Source organism: Lissotriton vulgaris, chromosome 11 (genome assembly GCF_964263255.1).
Source record: "Lissotriton vulgaris chromosome 11, aLisVul1.2, whole genome shotgun sequence".
NCBI lineage: Eukaryota > Metazoa > Chordata > Amphibia > Caudata > Salamandridae > Lissotriton > Lissotriton vulgaris.
The window spans coordinates 1,069,277,552-1,069,288,061 of NC_141699.1; the positions used below are offsets into that span (position 1 = coordinate 1,069,277,552).

The window sequence follows — 10,510 nt, forward strand, 5'->3', positions numbered from 1 at the left end:
TTTCTGCAGTGGGGAGAGCCTCGGTTAGATCTATTCGCCAAAGAAGAGAACGCGCAATGTCATCAGTTCTGCTCGTTGGAATTTCCAAGGTGGCACTCGCTCGGAGACGCTTTTCGTCGTGAGTGGAGTTGCGGTCTGTTGTACACCTTTCCGCCTATACCACTTCTGCCCAGAGTGCTGAAGAAGATCAAGCGCGGCCGGGCCCAAGTCATCCTTGTGGCTCCGGACTGGCCACGAAGGTACTGGTATCCCGAGCTACTCCGTATGTCTGTCGATCCCCCGGTTCGTCTGCCTCTTCAGGAGGACCTTCTGTCGCAGCAGCAGGGGACGGTCCTCCACCCGAACCTGTCCAGTCTCCACCTCCATGCTTGGAGATTGAGCGGCGACAGTTGAGGCCATTTGACTTGCCTCCTGAAGTCTGGAATGTAATTCTGGCAGCCAGGCGTCCCTCCACAAAGTCGGTATACGCCTGCAGGTGGAACAAATTTGTGGCATGGTGTACAGCAAAGGCTGTGGATCCATGCCATAGCCTTTGCTGGATCCTCTCTCTGTCCCTCTTTCTGAGTATCTCCTCTTCCTTCTTTCTCTTGCTCAGCAGGGCTCTGCTCTGGGCACTATCAAGGGCTACCTTTCTGCTCTTTCAGCCTTTTTAAGGCTCCCTGATCAGCCTTCTTTTTTCAAGTCCCCAATTGTAAATAGGTTTTTGAAGGGCATCACACACATGTTCCCTCCAGTTTCGTGATGCCTCAGTGGGATTTGAACCTTGTACTTAACTATCTGATGTGCGCTCCCTTTGAGCCACTTCATAACTATCCTCTCCGCCTTCTTACTCTGAAGACTGCTTTCCTGGTTGCCATCACCTCTGCCAGGAGGGTGAGTAAGCTCCAGGCTCTTTCTTTCAAGCCTCCTTTCCTTTCTGTCCATCCGGACAAGGTTGTGTTGCGGACAAGACCCTCTTTCCTGCCCAAGGTAGTCACAGCCTTCCACATCGGGCAGTCCATCACCTTGCCCACCTTCTTTCCACCTCCGCATCCCTCGAAAGAGGAAGAGCGGCTACACCGTCTGGACCCAAAACTTGCGCTTTCATACTATCTGGATCGCACACGCCAGTTCCGGGTGGATGACCAACTCTTTGTTGGTTACGTGGGCGCTAAGAAGGGACGGGCGGTGCACAAGCGGCGGACCATCTCTCGGTGGGTCGTCTTGTGCATCAAGGCATGCTACTACTTGGCTAAAAAGGAGCCTCCTTTTGGGCTGATGGCCCATTTCACTCGGGCCATGGCGGCTACTACTGCCCTGGGCCGGGGAGTCCCCTTACAGGACATCTGTCAGGCAGCTACGTGGGCCTCGCTGCACACGTTCGCAAGACACTACTACCTGGACAGCCAAGTCCGGAGGGATGGCTTCTTTGGCCGTTCCGTCCTCCAGGACTTTCTCGTGTGATTATTGGTTCGCAGACCCACCACCGGGGTTTGTATTGCTGGGGTATCTATTCTAAGGTAAGGAATCTTAATACTAACCTGTTTCTTTCAGATGAACAAGTTGCTTACCTTCGGTAACGATATATCTGTAAGAAACAGTTGTTAGTATTAGATTCCTTACCGCCCCACCCATCCTCCCCGTTCTGCGAACCGATATCAGGGCCCTAGTTTCAATGGCACCAGTGTTGGTTTTTAACATGGCTCTGCGTTTCTGGCGCGGAAAAGCTGTGTATAAGAACTGACGTCAGAGCTCGAGGGCGGCGTCTAAGTACTCCGGCGACGTCATCCCGGCGCCAGTGACGCCGACGACGGACGCGGAGCTGCAGACGACGCCTACCGACGCGCAAGGGTACTGCTACGCAAAAGTTTGCGGATCCAGTCTGACGCCTGGGGATATTCTAAGGTAAGGAATCTAATACTAACTACTGTTTCTTACAGATATATCGTTACCGAAGGTAAGTAACTTGTTCCTCAGAGATAATGATGTCACAAAACATATACCATATATCCTTTTATGGACTCACCAGAAATACATACAGCTAGGAACCAAAATATAATTACATATGCCAGATCCTTCCAGAGTATAGCGAATTCTCCCCAGAGTAGTAGGAATAAGAGTGGAGCAGGATGACCAGAGCGTAACCAAGTGAAGGAGTAGCAAAAAGATATGGTTCGAGGAAAAGGTACCAAGGCTCCTCGAAAAGTAACAGATTCCAGCTACCTGTGTAGTTAGCCTCTGTCATGATTACAAGTATGCATAACGCCCTTAGCCCTCACCTTTCCCGGTTTCGCCTGTCACGTATGCCTGCATTAGGGACTACATATCCCACAAGGCTTAGGGGCCTCGCGCAGTATGACAGGAAGGAGCATACTCCCACTTTAGCCCCGCCTCTAGTGGAAACGGGGCTTGACAAAAAAACTGCCTGCGAGCTATGGACTTGGTTGCCGTTTCTTCGTTTTCCTGAGTCTGTACAAAGATTAAATTTCTGCCGGGATTGGAACGCTTTTTGTGTGAAGCACAACCGGACGTCCTGAACCCTTTGGCACTTCCCATTAATTTGCGGTATTTACAGAGGAACCCTTTTGAGCCTGCGTCTCTGTTCACAGAGGCTGAACAGGAGACGCTAACAATTGAGCGCGGCTGGGGAGCGTGTCAGATTTCCTCCCTGCAGTCGGAACTTTGAAATTCCTGAAACGCATCTCTACGCCCATGGTGCATTCTGTTTCGGTGCAGAAACCGAACCAAACTCTTTCATTGTTTTGCACTTTACTTTGTCTTCTGGATCGTGAAGGGGATATGAACACTGTACCTTTTCCAGTTGCGAGTCGACTCTGGAGTGATGTGAACTACGTGAGAGTCGGAGACTGCGCATAAAGGCGCTCTCCTCTCACAGCAAGCTAGAGTCTTCATAACGGTGCTTCTCTCGGACCCTTCCTCCCTGCAGGGATTTACGTGCCCATTGAGAGTCAGAGATTGCGCATAAAGGCGCTCTCCTCTCAAGGTACCAACATATCTTCTATCATTGTCCTCTGGAAAAAGACCATGGACTACATTCCTGTAAGTAGGATAGGGGTCTTCTTCTTCTGAGTACTGGTGTGAGTGTGAGTGCGCTGTACTTCTCATTCTGTTCTTGTTTTTCTTCCATATATGCTGAGGTCCCAGAGGGTGTAGAGATGACGGTCATCTATTCCTGTGACAGAACAGGATTCTTTTGTTATTTTGTCCCATTCCCCTTTTCCCTTGAATACTTTACTACCCATAGTGCGTTGTTACATTGTGGAGAGTTTAGGGGACGTTGGGAACTACTCTTCACGGCATCGTTCCTGCTGGCCGTACTTACGGTTAGTGGCTAATTATTTGTGGCGCTGCTGACACCTGACAGCCTCACAACACCAATAGTGGAAGTAGAATGGCAGGAACAGCTTTACTGCAGGGACAAACCAAAAACATCCATTGAAACAGGAAGCATAGTCACAGCTTGAAACTGAGCTGCATTGAGAGAGGATATTTAGAGTTGACAAATATCTCCTGAATTCAGTGATCCCAGACGCAAAGCAAAAGTACGGCGGAAAGTATTTCCAAACAAACAGAACATACGGTTTTACAAATACCGCTTGTAATGAGTCTTAAAAAAGAGCAGACGCAGAAGCTGCTATTCCTGCCTACAGAGTCGCGTAACGAGTAAACGCTCACAGCCCGTTTCAAGTTACTGCGGCTCACTAGAAACAAAAGTAAACAGAATTGTTTTATCGGAGGAGGCGGTCCCGCACTCCTTCCGAATACCTGGAGAATTTCGGAGCACACTCAGGAGGGCTGAAATCACTGGAAACGTAGCGTCTCAGGAACAGATTTTCACTGGAACCACAGCTTCTTCGTCACGCTGGGATCCGGCGGGGACACACCATCCACCATTCCTTCTCAAGGTGAAGATTGTCAAGCACTTTCCCATTGTGGAGGAGGTGCTTATAACAGAACCGCCTTGCTTCATTCTCTGGCGCGCCCTTTGGCCTTCTGGTAGCTGTAGTTCCTGAAGCCCTTTTGCACTCTAAAACAAGAAATAACTCTAGGAATGGCATGAGGTTGGGTCAGGGTTCTGACACCTGAAGAGGAAAACGCTACAGAACCCACTTTCAAGGACTCCCGACTCGGCGGTCGTCCAGGTTTACCAGGGTGTTCTGCGTGGAAACGTGCGACCAAGTCCGGCAATGCAAGTTGTTTTCAGGTTCCCAAGTTCTGTCCTCCACCCCATATTCATACCAGTCCACAAGATATTGGATTCTACCCCTAACCATGTGGGAGTCAAGAATTGCCTGTACTTCATACTCTTCCTGACCATCAACCTCTATGGGAAGGGGTTTGTCAGTTAATCTCACATTAGGCAGGCATGGTTGGAGCAGGGAGACGTGGAATACAGGATGTATCAGCCATGAGGCAGGCAGGGACAATTTCATGGCTACAGGGTTAATAACCTCCTCTATACTGTAGGGCCCTACGTATTTGGGTTTCAGCTTGTTTATCCCTCTTAGATGGAGATTTTTTCTGGACAGCCATACCTTATCCCCCACATGGTAATCAGGTTCCCTTAACCTTTTCTTGTCTGCGAAATGTTTCTGTGTGGTTCGAGCATTGGCAAGAGAATGTTTGGCTGCTCTCAAGACTGCTCCTAGGTGTGCATGATGCTTGTGTATGCTAGGTAACGGAGAACGGAGAACGGACAGGCCATTCAAAAGGAAGCATGTTGGGGTGATGGCCATTTATACAAAAGAAAGGTGAGCAACCCAACGTAGAATGTCTAGCGTTATTGTAGGCAAATTCTGCCATCCCTTTAATCGCGCTTTATCATTCCTAGGCAATCTACAGATTAATTAAAATAATATAGCACCAATCTATATCAAAATTAGAATAACTATAAATTATCAATTACCTTAGAAAACCAGTTATTGAAGAGAGATGACTGTGTCATAATAAGAAAAGCAAATTATAAGAACAAGGAAGGGTTTACAATTTTTTTTTTTTAGTAAGTTATTTAAAAGTCCTTATGCAAGGGTACATGTAATATATTCATCAATACAAAACAATTTATACAGAAAAATAAAAAGAGAAAAAAGTGTCATTATATTTGATATACTTCATAACAGTTTCAAACTTAAAAAGTGGCAATAATACAGTTATATTCTTTCGACTCGCGTTTCGGCGTATTGACACACCTTCTTCAGGAAAAAGCCACGATAAAGTCTTTTTATAGATTATAACACCCGATCAACAAAGTACATGGATACACAGTGGATATTTGTCCTGGGCAGGTAGGGAAGGCGGGAACTTTGTTTTCTGAAAATAGATTCCTGATTTCAAGCTTATAGCCGCTGCAACCGATAATTCACAACGATTTTGGATCCGCCTGTATTATTTAAAACACGGGATTCCACCAACAATTCCTGGTTAGGTTGCTAAATCTTTTTTAATCCCCCCAGCGTTTAGTTTCTTTATTCCCTTTCGTTTTTAACTCCCGATATGCATTAGGCTGATTTTTCGATTTATCGCCCCTGCAAACGGTGCGAGATAACAGCTTTGTGCTCCGTCCATCTAACTTTAAAATGCGGAAGTCAGCAAGCGATGCCTGATAATGTCGCTATGCTTCTTCGTCCGCAACGTGTCTGTTAAACAGGGAAACTGCAAGCAGTACTTGATAACAGTATTGTGTTCCGTCCCTCTAGTTTAAAAATGCGGGAGTCAGCAAGCGATGCCTGATGATGCCGCTCTCCTTCTTTAACCGCAACGTCTTTGTTAATCAGGGTTCCCTTAACCTTTTCTTGTCTGAGAAATGTTTCTGTGTGGTTCGAGCATTGGCAAGAGAATGTTTGGCTGCTATAAAGACTGCTCTTAGGTGTGCATGATGCTCATGTATGCTAGGTAACAGAGAACGGACAGGCCATTCAAAAGGAAGCATGTTGGGGTGATGGCCATTTATACAAAAAAAAGGTGAGCAACCCAACGTAGAATGTGTAGCGTTATTGTAGGCAAATTCTACCATCCATAGCAATGCAGTCCAGTCTATTTCATTTTGCAGAGTGAAGAAGCGGAGATACTGTTCCAGCGTCTGGTTCAGACGTTCCGTTTTCCTGTCTGTTTGGGGGTGGTAGCTGGAGGAGAGTTGAGCCTCTATGTTCAGGGCTGTACAAAGGGCCTTCTAAAAACGAGAAGTGAATTGGGTACCCTGTCAGTGATCAAAACACAAGGAATCCCATGAGCTCGGACTATGTGTTGGAGAAAAATCCTTGCCAATCCTGAGGATGTAGGCAGGTCTGTTAAGGGAATGAAGTGTCCCAATTCTGTTAAGTGATTCACAACTACCAGTATGACGGTTTTACCTTCAGAGGGTGGCACCTCCACAATGAAATCCATGGATGAGGTATGCCAAGGACATGGAGGTGTAGGTAATGGTCTTAGGAGTCCTGTAGGTTTCGCATGGATGGCTTTCCCTTGTGCGCACACTGCACAATTTTGTACGTACTCTTGGACATCCTTGCGTAGACAGGGCCACCAAAAGGAACGCTCCACACATGCAATAGTTTTGTATATACCCATATGACCGCCCAACACAGCATCATGGGCCCACTTCAGTGCTTGTTGTTGCAGTGTTTCTTTTGGAATATACAATGCATGGTAATGGTAGGCGAGGTCCTCTTTCTCTGAGCGGTGTTCTGGGTCTTTTTGTAACCAAGCTTGTATATCCTCCTGTGCCAAGATGATTTTCAAGTCTTCCAGGAAATCCTGTGAAGTCAGCAAGGCTAGCGTCTGTGTTGGATTTCCTGCTTCGGTTAGAATGAGAGGCGGATCCAGAAGAATGGTCACATTCTCTTCTTCGGTATCTTCCAGATGAGAAAGGGCGTCTGCCTTTCCATTTTGTTGTCTTGGTCGATACCTGATTACGAAATCGAAATCGGAGAAAAAGAGTGTCCACCGCAATTGTCGAGCAGTCAAGGCCTTTGCGGTTTTTAAAAACAACAGGTTTCTGTGATCGGTATAGATCTCCACGGTGTGCAAGGCTCCCAGAAGATAGTGTCACCACTCCTCACATGCCCTCTTTATGGCCAGAAGTTCCTTATCGGAGATGGTGTAATTCACTTCGCAGGGAGTGAGCTTTCGTGAGTAGTAAGCGACTGGATGGAGTTGTCCAGTTACGGGATGACTTTGGGATAATACTCCTCCCACAGCATGTTGTGAGGCATCAGTCTCGAGTACAAAGGGTATCTGTGGATCGGGATGGCGAAGGATAGGAGCCTGCGTAAACTTTTCCTTTAACATCTGAAAAGACCTAGCCGCTTCTTCGCCCCACACAAGAGGCATTCTTCTGTAGTAAGCTGGAAATGGGTTGGATGAAGTCTTTTATGAATCTTCTGTAATAATTAGCGAAACCAAGAAACCTTTGCACGGATTTGATGTTCTGTGGTGTTTTCCAGGGGGTGATCGCCTCAACCTTCTTCATGTTCATCTGAAACCCCTGGGCGTTGATGATGTATCCAAGAAAGGCAACCTCCTGGACATGAAAAGGGCCTTTTTCAAGCTTGGCGTATAATGAATGTTGTTGTAATTCACCAAGAATGGTTTTGACGTGAGTTATGTGTTCCTGTAGGGTTGTAGAATAAATCAAGATATCGTCAATGTAGACGATGCAAAACATCTCCAGGTAGCCTCGTAACACCTCATCCATAAAGAACTGAAAGGCGGCAGGGGCGTTGAAGAGCCCAAAAGGCATTACCCTGTATTCGAAAAGGCCGAACTTTGTCCTGAAATCCGTCTTCCATTCGTCGCCTTTCTGTACCCGAACCAAATGATATGCTCCACGGTGGTGAAGTTTCGTGAAATAACGAGCACCCTTCAACTGGTCCAAAAGCACCGGTATCAATGGAAGAGTGTAACGATTCTTGATGGTTACTCTATTGATGGCCCTCTAATCAATACAGGTCCTCAATTCTTCGCAATCTTTCTTCGGTATGAAGAAAAGAGGAGAGGATGCAGGCGATGTTGAATGTCTAATGAATCCGGTAGCGAGGTTTTCGTCAAGGTATGTTTTCAGATATTGTGTTTCCTTTTCAGTCAGCGCATACACTCTGCTGCAGGGGATGTCAGCGCCTGGTATCAAGTCAATCCGACAGTCATAGACCCGGTGAGGTGGTAACTGAGTAGCCTTCTGTTTATCAAACAGAGGTTGGTACATGTGGTATTCATCCGGTAAGACGGTGGCACAGCAGTAATGTTCCTGGGGACAAGCAGTTGCCAAATATGCCGAAGGTGTTTTCTCAAGGTTGTCGAGAAGGAATGCTTCCTTGTTGCAATACTCTGTACAATAATCATGGTCACAGTGCGGGCTGCCCAACTGACCACGGGATCATGCAGTGTTAGCCAAGGCATTCCTAGAATGAGTCGGAACTGGGGTGCGTCAATGAAGTCAAACTGGATGTGTTCATGGTGATTATGGCCAAACTTCATCAGAAGAGAATGGGTATGGTAGGTCACAGGACCTGAAGACAGAGCTGTCCCGTCTACCGCTTTCACCATCTCAGGGGTCTCCTTCTTTTCACAAGCGACCCCTATTTTCAGCGCAAACTCCTGGTCTATGTAATTTCCAGTGGCGCCGGAATCAAGCAAGGCATCCACCTCCAAAACTTCCTGGGAAGATATCCATAGAGAAACACTGACATTGAGATGGGCAACGGCAGGGTGGAGAGTGTTGGCAAGGGTTGGTGAGATCATTCTACTATGTTGTCCCAACTCAGAGATCTCTTTTTTGACTTGGGATCTTCAGTTTTCCGCCGACTCATCAGGTTTTGCGATCGCTTGTATTCGTGAAACAAAGCGTCTCCCTGGTAAGGCATTCCTAGACCGGCATTCCTTGATAAAATGTCCTCCTTTTCCACAATACAGCCACTCCTTCAACCTTAGCCTTTTTTCTTTTTCCTCAAGGGTGAGGGGCCCCCTTATTCTTCCAATTTGCATCGGTTCGACCCCTTCAGTGATTTTAAGGTGTTCTTCTACTGCGTTTTTTGATCTGGGATAGAAGAACCGATTGTCTACTCTGTTCCTATCCCCTTTCCTCTCTTGGAGTCAATGATCCAACTGAACTGTTAGATCTATTAGTTCCTCACATGTCTGTGGCAGTTGTACAACCTGGGCGAGGACGTCCTTGAGTTCTCCTCGGAGCCCTTGATAAAACAAGGTGATACTTTTTTCAGAAGGCCTCAGTCCCGACCACGAGCCGGTTGAAAGGCGTGATATACGTTAATAGATCTTGTGACCCTTGGCGAAAGGTAAGTAGTTCTCTATCCAAGGTCAACATGTGGGATTTCCTATTGAAGAGTTTCCTCCGCTCCAGACAGAATTCGGGAAAATGTGCAACACGGAATTGTTTCTTTCCATTAGGGGAATGGTCCAACTAGCTGCATTCCCCCCCATGTAAGACACCATGAAGGCGGTTTTTGAAGGTTCGTCGTGAAACACAACAGGCTTACATAAGAAGTGAAGCCGGCATCGGTTTAAAACAAGTCTCACATTTTTGGGATCCCCATAAAAACGTTCAGAGGGAGCCAAAGGTATTCCAGTGTTTTGTATCACATGGACCGTAGGACTGGTGTCAGGTGAAGTAGGAGACGGAGAAGCCCCAGCAAAAAACCCACCCCCTTGAGTTCCTGGGGAAGGTGTATGTGTGTCTGACACAGGGGGAGGCAATGTAGCTGGCCTGATATATGAACCGCCTCCTGGACCCTGCGCGAGAGGCTTGCTACCTCCCGTCGTAATGTGCCCATTTCTCTGTGTAAATTCTGATTTTCCAACGAGAATATTTATCAAGGACCCCCTGAGTGCATGGAAATAGAGTTCCTAGACCAGGGAAAGCAAATCAAATGATATGTATCAATCTAGGCAACACAGCAAATTAGTTGGTTGAAATGAACTGAGCTAGAAACAAAGGTTTTTGTAAAAAGATGGGAGGTACAATTTTATTCACAAAAAAATCTTTAAAAACACATAAGAAAAACTATGCATTCACAAATTATGTTCAACACATATATCTTAATAAATCAGAAATATAACACCAATATTAAAGGAAGCAATTAATTCAACAAATGTAATTTATATAAAATACACAAACAATGAAATGGGAAAAATGTGGCTAATTTAATCTCTACGCGCGTTTCGGCGAACCAGCGCCTTCTTCTGGAGCAGCCACGATAAAATTTTAAGAACACGAATAATTTTAGTGCAATTTCAACGCATCAATCTTGTTTTGTCAGTATATCTAGAATCCTTCCTTTGGATGGTAGATGAGGGTATTCTATTGTAATGGTTGATACCGAGGGAGAATCTGTGATTATTGATATGTTTGCTTCATCTTTAGTGTTCAATTTAAAATATTCTTCTGTTATTTCCTTGTTTTACAAGTTGAATTTCGTTTGGACCCGCCGACCGGAAAATAAAATAATGACCTCAGTGGTACGTATCTATATTGAAACTCGGGGGTTCTGTGCTCCTT

The 10,510-nt window shown here is 46.2% G+C and overlaps 1 protein-coding gene across 1 annotated transcript in view; it reads left to right on the top strand.

Moving 5' to 3' along the window:
- Positions 1-7,558, top strand: part of CAMK2N2 (calcium/calmodulin dependent protein kinase II inhibitor 2) — a 49,261-nt gene extending 41,703 nt beyond the window's left edge. Inside the window, exon 2 of the mRNA XM_086942599.1 lies at positions 7,443-7,558. Within this exon, the coding sequence (XP_086798725.1) occupies positions 7,443-7,558 (116 nt within the window). The remainder of the gene's footprint in view (positions 1-7,442) is intronic.
- Positions 7,559-10,510: the final 2,952 nt, after the last annotated feature.